General features: G+C 41.6%; 1 protein-coding gene across 2 annotated transcripts in view; it reads right to left on the reverse strand.

Moving 5' to 3' along the window:
* Positions 1 to 115: 115 nt before the first annotated feature.
* Positions 116 to 15,547, reverse strand: part of shisal1b (shisa like 1b) — a gene marked incomplete at its 3' end in the record, with an annotated part of 31,755 nt that continues 16,323 nt past the window's right edge. Inside the window, exons 3-5 of one of the 2 annotated variants that reach the window (XM_079162721.1) lie at positions 12,466 to 12,679; positions 9,143 to 9,445; positions 116 to 3,447 (exon numbers count right to left, since the gene is read on the reverse strand). In XM_079162721.1, coding sequence (XP_079018847.1) covers position 3,447; positions 9,143 to 9,445; positions 12,466 to 12,679 — 518 coding nt within the window. Of the gene's footprint in view, positions 3,448 to 9,138; positions 9,446 to 12,465; positions 12,680 to 15,547 lie in introns of those variants that run through there. The other variant, XM_079162720.1, reaches the window with a different exon arrangement.

The raw sequence follows: 15,547 nt of genomic DNA on the forward strand, positions 1-15,547 counted from the left end.
ATGAAATAAAGCAGGATTTTCTTTCCAAAGAGCACCTGACGCAGAGGGATTTAAACACACTGGAAAAGATAAAACTTTATTTCTCCCTGTCGTGACAATACAAAGTCAACAAGTGCAATAACAATCCAACTGAAAACGGTACTGGTCATTCTATCTAGTAGTAAATACATAGACAGAACGTGGTGCACATTATCATCACCACCACACCCAAAAAGTGAGGTATCAACCACTACAAAGCTTCTGTGTACAGGTGGGTATTCAACTGTAAGGCAACTGTTACCATGACCGCCTGACAGACTGAAACAGATGTGCGCTCTCTTCTTCCCTTTTTTATGTTGTTTTTTTTAAATTGTGTATTTGGGTAGAAGGTTGAGCTGATACGATTTACAGTACCACGTCACACATCAGGCCAGAGTCACGACTGTCTTCAAACAAAACAGAAAACATCACAAAACCAACTTGTAACATTTGAATGAAATGAGGGGAAATAATCCAAATATTGACGCTGCTACTGCTTGTCGGTGGCAAAATGAAGTGTTTCTTTACTGCCCTCCTTTACTTTATTACAGGTCAAAACGCACAGCAAAAACCCTGAAAAATGACATTACCTTAAACACATCAGATTTTCCCCACTTATTCAGCATTAGGGACTAATTAAATCCCCTTTGTGCTGCTGCATCTGTTTAAAAAACCCTCCCTGTTTGGTGCTCCTGTTCAAACTCTGGGAATAAGGAGGCAGCTACGGAAAGAGAGCAGGAGAGTGTAATTTAGGACAACTGCAGATCCCTGGGCCAATTATTTTACTTGGACACATCCCATTTCTCTGCCCCTGAAAGGACAAGCCTGCACATGCAATTAAACTTCAGCCACTGAAATGGGAATTAACTTGCTCTAACAACTCCACTTTCAACTTCATGAAACGGAGTGGACAGATATGATGGCAAGACCCCAGGTCTCATGACTGGCTGAAAGCCAACTCTGAGCCATTAACGGTATCTCTTGTTAGCTTTCAGCGAGGACGTTGCGACGTTTGCACGGACCAGAGATTCTGCACGCGTACGGGGCCCAGCAGCTGCCAGAGTACCAGTTGCAGATGCAAGATTGGTACCGACGCCTCTTTTGTGATGTACCTACCGTCTGCCCACCTGGTCTTCACACGCTATCGCTCATGTGCAGTCTGGCACCAACAGCTGCTTTGTCTGTTGCAGTATTTAATGGATTACAGAGAATTTATCTCAGTAGTTGATTCAGATTTGGGTATAAAGTCACTATTTTCTCTTAAAACATGATGACGTAGAGCTGAAATGATTAGTTAATTTATCTATTAGTCCAACTCACTTTTTGGTTGATTCATTTCTTGTTTAGGTCATTTTTCAAGCAATAATGCCAAATAATTCCTTAGTTTCAGCTTCTCAAATATGAGGAGTTTGTCTACTGTAACCAAACTATTTATTGATTAATTGAGGAAATGATTGGCTGATTAATCTGAAATTAATCTTTAGTTGCACCCCTAGATGATTGCAATTAGATCATTGATTGATCATTTATTTCCAAGTTTACACTGATTTCATGTGAAGATTTGATCATATGTTATCATAGACGATAGTATAACTGAAAATCCTGGGTTTTAGCCTGTTGGTTGAATAAAACAATACCTGGCTTCTGGCTTTCAGAAATTCTAACATGTACTTTTCACTATATTCTGACATTTTATGGACCAAATAATTCATAAAGAAATTGAGAAAATAATTGTCAGATTAATCGATAATGAAAGTCATTAGTTACAGCTATAGTGTAAACGTTTGTCTTTAAAAAGTGAATTGTTTTCACCTACAACGCTGACACAGATATTGTTGGAGACCTTTTTCAATATGAGTTCATTATCCAGAAATGCTCTATGTCCATTTTAGTAACCTCACCGTATTAAATGTGAACTGAACTGAAAGCTCTGCGACTCCACCTCAATGATTACCCGATGCTCATTTGACTGGTGCCTCTGACTTTTACATACCATGTCATCCGTCTGATTAAGCTACTGTACATTATTGCTGACAGTGAAAGGGGTTTTAAAGTGGGTTTTTCTATTATGGCTAATCACTTACAATTGTCTATTACCAATGTGGGATATAGAGCGCTCCTTATAAAGGAACCAAATGGATATTCATTTGCATCATATTGCTAATGGAGCTGTTTTTCAGGCAGCTCCGGTAATGAGGAAGGGCAAACAAGTCAATGGATGAGGTTACACAGGCAACTGTCACACTAACTTTGTAAGTAATGGTCTCAAATGGGCTTGTAGGCTCGACGCCAAGGACTAAGGTTATGTTTAACTTCTTTGCTGTTGTGAAGGCGTCCCTGATCCTCATTATGATGCGTTCACATTACGAGCGACAAAGCAACAGGCTACAATTCATTTTCAATGGAAGCCGGTGACATGAAGGTTTTTTTTCTTGCCGTTAGCCAGTTGCCAGTGCAATTAACGGCGTAACGACGTCAACAAGCGCTTGAGCAACACTTTCGCGGCGACGTGCCGACAATTTAGCAGGCCACGCGTGACCGTTTTGTAGCTCTGTTGCTAGTTCTGTGAACATATAGCATTAATGTTTTGAGTGAATGACTTGAAAGCCAAGATCCCTTTCCTCAGCATCACTAAACCAAAAGGAAAAATCTTGATGACCCAATGTGAAGCAGATTATCCGTATGGCGTTGTGTCCTTGTGTCAGACACGTTACAATATAGATAAAATCACTTGTTTTGCAGAGAGGAGATCTAAAACATTTCATACCAGATACTGTTTTCTCAACATGGCTGCTGCAGAGACCTTTCGTGTCTGGTATCGGTAAGTAACAAAAACATTCTACTCTAAGCGAGATGCTCAGCATCAACCTAAGCTGTTACATGTTCCGAATGTTAACCACTCATATATATATATATATATTCTCTGACTAACTCACATAAATAAATCACCAAATAGATAACCCACAACTGTGTCTAACTGCTACTGAACACAAACTGACACAGCAGTGCAATAAACATTTTATATCTAGAAAGATGAGCTTCTTTTTTTAAAAACAAGTACAGTTTATCCAGTTCAGCTCGGATCCTTTGTGGGATACTCCGGGCCTTGGCAGTCTCTTCAGAGGATCACTGAACACCTGTGAGCTGCTGAATGTGTCGCTCCTCTGCAGCACAGTCCTCTGTGTCTCCTGGCAGCCTTTGTTCAGCGGCGTTTCTAAATGCCACATCGGCCTGCTTCTGTCGGTCCATGGGTGTTTTGTGCTCATTAGGAAAGGGCAGTAGTCTCTTCTAACTACTACAGTATGGCTAGCCCACCACTGGTGTCTGTGTCTGTGGTCCAGAGAGGGGGCATCTGTGGGACCTCTCCTCTGTACCACGTAAGGAAACAAGGTGTTGCTACTCTTCGGTTTGTCCACTTGCAGAATCATTCTGTAGAGAGAGAGAGAGAGAGAGAGAGAGAGAAATACAGAAATTGAGCATTCTTGACAAAAAACAATCTTATCACAAGGTTTACTTTTTTTAGTTTCTCCACAGCTTTCAACCATATCTTGCGTTTATCTCTCTGTTGTGGGAGTTGCCCAGTTCTCATGGAGATGGCTTGAATGTTATCATGCGACAGAATTTCTGTTTCTTAAAGGGATGGTCTCTGGGGTCGGACGCTGGGACCCGTTCTGGTTCTGTTTTTAATCTGGTTTCTGGTTTTCATTACCAGACCAGTTGTGTGGACAACACACTGAATCCACACCGGAAACGTACTGCACCCGCTTATCTGTGAACTAGAGGTCCTCTCAATTCTAAAAATGTTGGACCCATGAAGCAGCTGCGGTCGGGTAATAGATATACATAAAGATGGTTTTCTAACTAAGAGCGCAATTCTAAAAAGTGATTGTCATTTAATAGAATGTGTCAAATACAACCACGCTTCAAGAAAACCAAGCAAATGAAGAAGAAACATTTTAGGATCACATACATAGTACATACACATTTCAAAGATATACAAATGGATCAAACGGAATTAAAACTTTTAAGAAATTGAAGAAAAGAAACGGAGGGGGTATCATTGCCTGATCCTCTCCGACTGCGTCATCGTTGCCACATGAGTCCTTTGGAAAGAATACCCTGTATCCTATTGCACATCAAGGATGTGGCTCAGATCACGATGTGCGTGCTTTAATGGTCCACATTGATCTTTATACAGGCCTAATATTGGCTTGAGAATCAGCTCAAGGCCCGAAATCACAAAGACCAATAAAACTGTAGCTCTGCTTTTCAAAAAGCAATTAGATTTAGAGAACAATTTTTACAAGTCTGTAATTCTTGTAAATACTTTTAGCCCACCCCCCCTCTTTGAGTCACATACCAGCCATTTCTATAAAATAATGCAACTACAATGTTGATAGTAAAACAAAAGTTTCCACTTGAAGGTTATTAAAATGCACTCTTGAGAAAATGACTCCAATGCAGTTTGCAGAAGTTGATGTATGACAGCAGAGCTAATAAAAGATCACAAACGCAGCCCCAAAAATAGCACTGCTGCTGCCTCACTTGCTCATGGCAATGCCAAAAGTCATTCTACAACTCTCAAGGAGTCAAACTTATTCTCCTGCTCTTCCCTTTCAGCCCACAGCAGAACTCTGTGCCTGGCTGCCTTTGTAGCATCTATGATTTTAATTAACTCACACCACATGGAGAGTGTTGCTTTAATTGGACAAGGTCTTGGCATGCTGCTCTGTGGACAGACAAGCCAGGAATAATTTCATAATGTACAATTCTATTATTACCACAGAAAGCCAACCGGTGAGTTCAAAGATGGACGTGAATATGCAGGAGACACGGCCAGGCTTTGATCATACTCTGACAGAAAAAAGATGTGAAATGCTGTTTCAGCTTCCAGAGTGAAACAGCATTTGTGGACGACTATGGCTGAGTGGTAGAGCGGGTCGTCCTTCAATCAGAGGATCGATCGGTTTGATCCCCGGCTCCGCTGGTCCATGTCGATGTGTCCTTGGGCAAGACACTCTGCCCCGAATTGCTTCCGAATGCTGTGCCTCAGTGTATGAATGTTAGTTGATCCTAATGGGCAGGTGGCCCCTTGCTCTGTAACCCCTGCCATCAGTGTATGAATGGGTGAATGACATGTGGTCTGAAGACTAGAAAAGCGCTATACAAGTCTATTTACCAAGTGTCATTTCCTTGGCAGACAGACCTGCAGGCCTTTTGAGTGTTGGTGTAAGTGGTGACCTACGACCAAAGCGATGTTGCACACAGACTTAGCAGAGTGATGGAAACTCTGACCGTGTGATAAGGCTGAGTCACTGAGGTCTGACTGTAAAACGCAGTGTTACGATGGCCGGTGAGTCAGGTGAATGTGGTGACAGATGCCACTTCACACGGACGGCTCCATCCGTGGCTACGCTCAGCTGGCCCAGTGAAGCTGCCGAGTTTGAGTGAGTGGGTTGTTACTGGCACAAGGTGCCGCTGTAACTTGGTGCCAAGTGATTTATGAATCACCGAGTCACTCTTTGACGTGTTCTGTTGATGTACGATGGTGCCATTTGATGTTGCCCAACATCTAATTTCTCCCACTTTTATTTATGCCACTCCTGGCTAATGCTACGCACACATTAAACCAAGGTTGAATCATCCATCCATCCATTAGTTATACCCACTAATCCTTCAGGGTCACAGGAGGAGGCTAATTGGACGAGAGGCGGGGTACTCTGGACAGATCATATTTTTTATTTTCACACCGAGCATGAGCAAAGAAGCGTATTTAATCTTGATCGCACTGCTATATTTGCACAGCAAGTCTTGATCAGCACTGACTAAAGACAAACTCAATTTATGTAAATGATATGCAATATAGCCAGACTGAAATGACAGCTGCAGATCAGATAGTTCTCGCAGTTCTGAGAGAGGAGAGTGTCAGGCACATTACCCAAGGATGCAAAATAAGTTATAATATAGGAGATGCTTACTGCCAGCTCCTTTTTGCACTTTTTCTTCTGGTGTCAAGATATCCAGATGCTGCTGCTGCTCCCCACTACCCATAACTGCTAGAGGTGAACTACTGAGCAAAGAGGGTTGGCACAAACTGGGATCCTGGCCAAAGTTTTTAATGTCCTTTAATGTGCGAGTGGACAACCAATCAGGGCTTCATAGCTGCTGAGCAATTTATAGCGAGAGAGCAGGAGATTCCAATTTAAAGCCGCATTGTGTAATGTCTAGCCACAGAAATAGAAATAGATCAATATTTCAGGGTTTGACATTTTTCAAATTAGCTGAGCTTTACTTCATAATCTTTCAACTGCAGACATAACCCCTGTGGTACAAATACCTCTTATCAATCATTGAGTGGGTTGTTGCTGCCATTATGTGCCACATTGCCCTGTGACTAAAGTCCCATCTGTTGTCAGTTCCCTGCCCATAAAGAAACAATGCATTCTTCATATCAAGGAACAATTAACTATAAAGTGTGGCTTGGCAGACCTGTTGTTTTTCTCTCACCTGGATTGCACATGCCTGAATAGGAGCTTTCACTAAAGGGTATCCACAGAGAGAAAGTAACAGCAGCTTCCCAGGCCGCCCACACTTAACCCCCAGCAGATCTGCAGCATACCAGCCTGCTCACGTGGCGACATGATAAACAATATCACCACACGCTGAATGCCAAGCTGCACTTTTTGTGGAGAAATAATTTGATACTTTGACTTGCTGTGAAGATCGCTCCGATGCACTGGTGACCATTTGTGCATGCTGGATTCCTGAGTTGCTGTGCGACTGGGTTGTTTTTAGATGCTGCTGCGCCAGTTGCGGGGACTTGACCCCATCTCTGTTTGTTTACATTAGTCCAACAGATGTTCAACTAACTGGACCCAGTTTTCTGAGAATTTACCCTGTAACTTCTCTGGGGATGAAGATCTGTCTTCCCGCAAATAAACCGCGGGCCATCCGATGACGCACTGTGTGGGCAACATCAGCTGTGGTGTACATACAGTTTTGGCTGCTTCACACATTCAACAAAATGTGTAAGCATTGTCTAGATTGTGAGAAGTGCTTCACTGTGTTAAACTGCAAACAAGCTATTCTAATCTTGCCCAGAAACTTTGTGACTGAATTTAGTTCCCAGCATCCGTCACTTTTTTGGTATTTTGATTGATTATCAAAGAATATTTATAGCTCCTTTTTAAAAATGGACCCGTTTCTTAACAAGCGACTAAACTTTTTAAAGAAAAATGATGCAGAAGATTATTCCACTATCCATTCTGAAGCTTTTCCCATCAGTCATCGTCAGCATGAATTACCATGAACTTAGCATGCTCTTGTTTTTTAGGCACAATTCGTCAATGAGCATTTTTAGAGACCTCCTCTGGCTTAAAGCTCGAGAGCTTCCAGTGCAGGTCAACCTAGTAAGTCTAGGATTGATGAGTCCTATCATATTGAACTGACTTCATGTCTAATGACGAGGCTCCATGGGTATGTCCGGTGTAAGTTTAACCATGTTTCCACCAGCAAAGCAGCCCCAGGATCCTTCTGCAGCATCCCAGCTCCCCTATCTATGGCTCGCACAGTCAACGCTGCTTCTCAGAGCCATTTGTCAAACCTCTGCCCACATTAAATTATCATGACCCGAGAGAGATATCTACCTCCTAGCGAGAGACTCTGAGCCCCAGTCAGACAGAGACGAAGAACTGCATGAAAAATGGACTGCACAGAAATGTAGGTTTGTTCAGACTGTGCTCTGTGATTGTGTAGCTTTATTATGAAAGTCTGAGCACTGGCGGTTTAACAGTCACACACACACGCAGCCCAACGCACCTTGAGACTCCTGTGACTGCTCTCAAAGGTAAGAAAAAGATGAACCGAAAAGACAGCAGATGGTGTTATTTTTTCCACAGGAACTCAATGAAAGGTCTCTTATGTGACTCAGAGTCTAATCATTCAGGTTAAATAAGAGTTAGGGGCCTCGGGCGAGCAGTGCAGCTTTCACATTTATTCTGTTCTATTCATTAATAATGACCGCTCCTTCATGAGCTGGTCAGACTGAAAACCCAAATTGCGATTCTGACAGGGACATAGTTCACGTAGTAGCAATACCATCGGTAGGCAGTAATCATGCGTGTTTGTGTCCTGTGTGTATCTTTGTGTGCGCACTGCACTCTTAATAAGGAATGCAAGTAAACGGGGAGCTTGATGTTTGAGCTTCCTCTATGGCTCGGTAAAGGTATGCTGGAAATGCTCTAATTTGTCCTGTTAGTGTTTCCCTGCCATGTTGCTCTCTCCACATGACAAAACACAGACTACAAAGAAAAACAGACAAGGAAATGAGACACAGGGAGAACCTGTGTTAAAAAAGAAATGCAGTAAAAGAACATTTCTTAAAGGGACTTTTGAATTTCTTCCTTGGCATCTGTTACGCCCCTTTTAAAGCTGGTTTGCCTGTTACTCACATTATTTAGGAAGCAAAATTGCCTCCTAAGTTACCATATGACTGGTTGCAGACAAGCAATGTAGCCTTTAAAATGCTATTTCTTTAAATGGAGTCAATCAAAACGCATAACATAACTTCCAGCAGAATATTCGCTGGTCAGTTTAGCTAAAGACACAAAAACAGACTCCGTCAGAACATTAGCACGTTGTTCACTACCGAGCCTATTTATAACCGATACCGACAACTTTATCTTTACTTCACCTGTCTTTTTCCTTTGCTTTGTGTGTGTGTGTGTGTTTGGAGAGACATCATTGCTTACTACTTGGGGAAACTTGGGGACATTTTTTAATACTGTATCTGAATTAAGTGTCTAAGGTTAGAGGTGTCCTATTGGCTTTCTAAATAAAATGGATTTGACCATAATTACCTAAAATGAATCTGCATCATCCGATGGTCCAATGAACTGATCTACAATCCCAACAGTCTTTTCCAGCTTCATGTCTCTGATGTATAAAGTATTATTTGCACACTGCCAGCGCTCCCGTTGAGATATTTCCGTTACAACGACACCTGTAATTACCCAGGTGATTTGTGACGTAAATCTTAGTTCACCGTTTGCTGATTCTTGCAGCTTTACAGTGGACGTGCCAAACTGCCTGTTGGCGGCCGACCATGTGACGAACAGTGACTCACCATGCGGTGGACGTGTTGTAGGGCAGGAGTGTGGGGCTGTGGCTCTCCCCTCTGAGGCTGTGTCGGGGCTGGTAGTGGCTCGGGACCATGGGCGGGGCTGGAGCCTGGGCTTCGCTCTCCTCTGGCATGGACCTGTGCCACTGACTGCGAGCCTTCTTCAGCCAGCGTCCTCCCAGGCCCCATTTCTCCAGGTAGACCCGGCACAGCTCGTAGTTTATGGCTGAGTAGTAGAGAAAGTCCAGCGCCAGCAGCACCATGACGAAGAAGCCGTAGATCCACACGCCGACCAGGGCTGTGTAATTACTGCGTGAGAGACAGACTATGAGTGTTAGCACAGTGTAATCTGGGAGAGATGATGATAAACACTCTCGCATGCTCATAGCTACCATCCAGATACCCCTCAGCTGGGCCCTTAATCCCAGTTTATGATGCCAGGTGTGAATGTTTTCTGTTCATGTGGCAAGACCAAGACGTTCATCAAATCCTCCTTAGATAAAAACTAGTTAAATAAACAAAAACAAAAACATTTTAAGAAGCCCTCCATCTGTTCAATTTGCTGCTTCTTCAATTCTACGACGCATTTCAGTAGCACAATACACATTTTAATCCATTTGCTCCTCCCTGCCTCCGAAAATCTGTGCTCCTACTTTTTACTCTTACATTTTCGTCATGTATTACATGATCCAGCTGGATTTAATGTGGCACTTTTGAACTTTCGTTTAGCCCACCCACATCCATAAAGCACAGCAAGGTAAATGCGCAAAAATAGCTCCCTGAGAAATTTGAGAGGCAGCATTTTGCCAAAACAGGGACACTAAATATCGGGGTGCGGTGTCTTTGTTTCTATGGCACTGAGGACACTTGGTTAGGGAATCTCTCACAAATTGAAAGTGATTCAGTCCTATTAGGGTGATTCTATCGTACGGAATGACAAAGTATTATTATGACTCTGAGAGAACAAGCAGGATATTATTCAAAATAGAGATGTATTTGGAGGGAAACCCATCTATTATGTCATTTCGGCACACTTTGCAATTTGTTTGACTGCATTGATGCCCCCAAGAGCTTCCAGTTCAGTTGATCAAGTGAATCCTTCTTTCTGAAAACGATGTGGCCTTGGGATATTTATCTGAATAAATGGCTTTAAAATGAACATCTGTTAGGCAGGCGAATGCCACTACTGCACTCAAATCTAATTGTAGCCTTAACCGCAATTCTTCACCTCTGCGTTTTGAGACATTCGCCTACAATTTAGTTTGTGCGTCTACTCGGGTAATTTGTGGGGGCAACAGGCTGTACTTGGAGTCATCCTGGAGGGGTAAGCAAACAACATGTGCACAGTCCTCGGAGGGATCGATCGTGACCACAAAACTAAAACAAATGTTATTCAACACAGCAAGGAAAGAAGAAGCAATTGATTATCTGTCAAAGGTTTCTTGCTGTTACTGTTGCTTTTCTGAAATTTAGTTCTAAGATGACTCTTCTTCTCTGAAACTATTCCGACTCTGCATCATTCCAGCTACTCTGTAACTACATGGTGAGCTATATATTACAGAGCACTGACTCGTGAAACCCTCAGAGGACAAACGCCTTTAGTTTTACCTTGAACCGCAATAAATCTCAAATTATATTACCATTTTTCTCCCATGCAGTGTGAGTAGAGAGCAGAATTATGGCCAGTTTAACTCGCTTGGACTGCGGTAAATATCAGACCTTCAGCCCTATCGCCCAGTGAGCCAGGATGAAAGAGCGGCCAAAGAGGCCATCTGGCACTAAAAGGAAATATCATGACCTGCTGCAGGGCAGTGTGAACCACCCGGGGCCGAGGCATGCTGGGAGGGCATTAGCACCGAGAGCTGAGAGCTCCCACAGAACAAGAGGCTCGTTCTTCATGTGTCCCTCACTCAGCTGAAATCTGTTTACGCTGCAACGAATAAATGTGTATAAGTACTCTGTCACATATTGATACGTGTAATGTAGTTTGCTAATAATAGTACTAAAACTTACTATAAGTCTTGCATCTGCTCTACTGTAGGATATGACACCATAGTGAAACTTGATATAATAGCCAGCACTTAACACCTGCCTTTGTGAGCCATCGTGTGGAGGCGTCGCTCTCACAACACAACTGCTTTCAGCATCTGCTCTTCTTCTCTGTGGTGGTTTTGAATGCCTTTTTGTAGGTGTGGATCAATGTCAACAAACCCTCCTGAGTGAGAGGCAAGCGGTGTCAATGAGTGCGTTGCTGTCGAGGGAGCGAAGCGTTTGTGAGCAAGCAGACTACAACCAGCTGTTTTCATCTGATCTGAGGAAATGTCATCTCTGAAACTGTTTGTTTCCCCAAAGCTGTTCCCATAAAACTCAACTGAAGATATTCAGCACATCCAATTTTCTCCCTAATTACCTCCACCGAGCCCCGGAGGTTATGCATCGGTCCTGTTTGTTTGTGTTTTGCAGCATAACTCAAGAACTATTCAACGGATTCCAAATGTAGGGAAGTTCCATCATGGCCCAAAGAAGAACCGATGAGCTTTTGATGTGGAGAGCGCAGCAATTGTGGCCGTCAATAAAGCACTCAATATTTCGGCTCAGTGCTCCTGAAGCATATAAGTAGATATCCTTTTCTATTTTTGAATTGCTCTACAGCTGTAACAATTAGTCGATTGACAGAAAAATAACTTTTGATAATAACATTTTTGCAAAAATGCCAAACATTCTCTACCCCTTGGGCTCATAGGTCTGTGCCTGATAGACCCGTTTCGTAATCCACCCATGGATTTAATTATTCTCCAACATCACTCACTGCCCATCATCGTGTATTTTGATCTGGATCCAGATGCTGACAGAAATTTCCCAAAAAATGTTCTGATATTACAGTGACAAATTTAGAGTAGCAGCCTTGGCGAAGGTATTCACTTGTTGAGGGCTTTCTAGGTCACAATGAAAAAGTCAAGTTCAAATTTATCAGTAATGTATTAGTTTACTCATTTACAGTGTTTACCTTTTTGGACCACAAGGTAAACTACTTAAAACTGTCTGTTGCCCTTATAGTCTTTACATTTAGAATTCAAACATTTTAGAATTTTTTCCCAGAAGCCCTTATTTTGTAGTAGGGCCGCCACCCCTGTTGAGTAGAACATTTAGATTTTTGATTTTATTATATTTTGCTTAAAAATTAAAATCTTCAATATTTAAAAAAAGGAAACTAAATAAATGAAACCAAAAAAAGAAATAGGACTAATTTCTGGTACTGGTACGGATTCAGGTGTGTAAAGAGGTCAAATCAGGTCAAATGTCAGAGTGATTTTTGTCTTTTGACTTACTTGTGTGCATAACCATCTGAGGTGGTGGTGAGGTTGATCTGCATGACCATCTGGAACTCTGTTTCGTTGCAGCAGTATTTGAAGGCGGTGTTGTTGTGGTGGCAGCAGAACATGTAGGTCTTGATGTCCGAGAGGCGAGGGCAGTGAAAGCCGAAGTGGTAACCCCCTTTGTGGTCCGAGTAGGGCTCACACACTCGGTAATGAGCGGAGAGGGCTGCAGACAAACAGAAATGTCAGACAGGAAGTATTATAGTAAAGCGGGGAGACAAACACTCAGTGAAATGTGACTCATGACCTTTTGAGATGGAGTTTGTATTTGTCTTCCTACTCTGGAAAATGACGACCTCTTACTCGACTTATTGATGACAAATAGCTGTCAAGGAAACACCTTCCAAACTGCAGCAGCCAAACTACAGAATAGGGATGCACCACCGATAACAAACATCAGGCCCATCCGACATGGATTGGGTATATCGTGACAATAGGGGCGATCTATTCAATTCAATTGTATTTTTACTTTATATACATTTCATACTGGAACTTTAATTCCTGTTTAACTTTTGACAAAGTGTTTGCTACATAAAAGAGGTTTACACTTGAATTGTAATTCCTGTTAACTTTTTACCAAGTTGCTGGTGTACGATTTATTATTATTAGATGGAAGACTCCACCTTAATTAAGCATACAGGCGTTGATGGCAAAAGCTCATCAACCCAGAAACATTGAGTGCGTCTGATCTATTAGATCTCGTTACGTAAACATACAAGTGTGAGTGCTTCTGGATGGAAATACCAAATATGCTCCTCAGACCGGTTACATAATTTGTTATGTCAGTCCTACTTCTTTTTTGGCAGCTGGAGTGATACGAGCTGATAAGAGTACCGAGTTTATTGTTGAATAATGCAAAGATAATGTGGTACAAATATTACTCTGGCTCATTTACATCCATCATCCATCTGTAGCTGTGCATTGAAGTCCATACTGCTTTAGGAGGCAATAAATCTGTGCATACTTGCTGCCACAAAAGTGAAAAAAAGCAATCTTGTTTTTGTTATATCTGGCGATTTACTTCAGCAGCAGCAGCTGAGACTCCATCTGATAATCATAAATCACCAATTTGTCAGAGATATACCAGATATGATTAGTGTCAGTTTATGGGGCCTCAGTGCCTTGATATCGCATCAGTATCACTTATCAAGCATCTTCACTTTCTGTTACTGGCAATAAGACCAAGAACGAATGCTCTAGTTTGCCTGGGGACAGACTGTGTGTAAACTGAATAGTAATTATATAGAAACTGCCCAAAATATGTTTGTTTTTTCATTTTATTTACCCATTATTTGATAAGGAAAGCCTCCTTGAAATTATAATTCAGACTAAGATTTTCAACAATAACAGTAAATTACAGAGAATCCACATACGAATAAGACGGGTAACGCAAAACATGCCACATATCACAGTAATGTGATTTTATTTTGGGTTGTTTCACCATAGAAACAACTTAATGGCACCTTTTAAAACAACTCAAGAGTTGTTTAAAACCATATATAAATAAGACCATACTCCTTAATATTTGCAGCCCAGAATTATAAGAAATATATCTTCCAAAAGGACCATTTTTACAGTTGAAAAATAAACTTGTCTGCTCTATCTAATGGTGACACTTTTACAAATAACAGTAAATATATCTTTGGCATTTATTTGTTACAACAAATGCTATACGCTGATGCAATGTTTGGGTCCCAAAACAGCCGTGCTGATATATCAGTCTGGCTCTATTTACATCATTTGGCGATTTTGCAATAAATGAGGCTCTTTGATTTCTTTTGCGTCATCATTCTCCTAAGCGTGAATTAAATTAGCCAGTTTCATGTGAAGTTCATCCAGATTAGTTCTATTGTAACTGATTTGTCTTCATCTTGTATGTTTCCTTTTATCAGCGCAGCCTACAAATCTGGGAGTAAAAGTGTTGTCGCTGTGATTTAGTTCAATGTCCATTTATGCTGCGGAGTGATAGAAGTCTTTCAGTAATCTCCGGCAGGGATGGATCAGCATTTGAAAGGAGGCGGCTCTTTCAGGTTATAATGAGCTCGGCGTGGCCAGCCATCTTCCCTTTGACGACCCAAAGCAGAACATGGGGTGCAGTGAAGCAGTGCCGGATTAGAAGTGAAGAGTTGTTTGTCTAAATCTCTTCATTTGACCTTTGCATTGACTGTACCGGGGTTCTGCAATCAACTCATGATGGCCCATAACACGTTGCACGTAAAGGAGGGGTCAGCAGTTTGAAGGTGCATGAACTGGCAATAAGGAAACAGAACATCAGAAGTGGACCATAAAGTCCTTTAACGACGCAAGAATTAAAGGTTTGGAAAGAGAAGAGTACAAATGAGCAACAGCTGGTTCTGGAAACCATACAGTTGTAAACACACCCACCTGCTTAATTTCATTAACACCTCTTGAAATTTAGGATACAGTTAACAGCTTGGCTCCAGCGTTGCAGTATGTTTACAATCTGCGGTCTGAAAACTGCCATGGCTCTCTCTCCCATTCCCTCAACCACAAGCAACATGCTCTGACATCATATTTATTTATTGATGGCTACACTCAGGCCCACAGTTTGTCATCTTTCTTCTGAAACAGCATAATACATGCCATCAGCTTATCAATAGAACAAAGAACAATCGACCATTTATCAGGCAAAAATGCCAAATATTCGCTGGTGCTAGCTTCTCATTTCTGCTATTTTTTTATCATTGTAAATCAAATATCATTTAGCTTTGATCGTTGGTTGAACAAAATAACTTGATTATGTAACTTTAGGACACTTTAATGGTCATTTTTTTTTTTGCTACTTCTGTTTACAAAAATATAGATTTATTAAAAAAAAAGGCTTGTTTATTTATTAAATTTATGTTAAATAGTTGTTAGTTGCTGCCCTAGTATCAATATGCTACATGTACCATCACAATCGCAAATTCAAACTAATTTAAGAATAAGATTAACGATTAAAAAGTCGTTAACATCGTTCACACTCACTCTGCTGATTATTATGGGTTTTCCATTTATGCCAACCTGCTCCTGT

Source organism: Pholis gunnellus (assembly GCF_910591455.1).
Source record: "Pholis gunnellus genome assembly, chromosome: 7".
Lineage (NCBI taxonomy): Eukaryota > Metazoa > Chordata > Actinopteri > Perciformes > Pholidae > Pholis > Pholis gunnellus.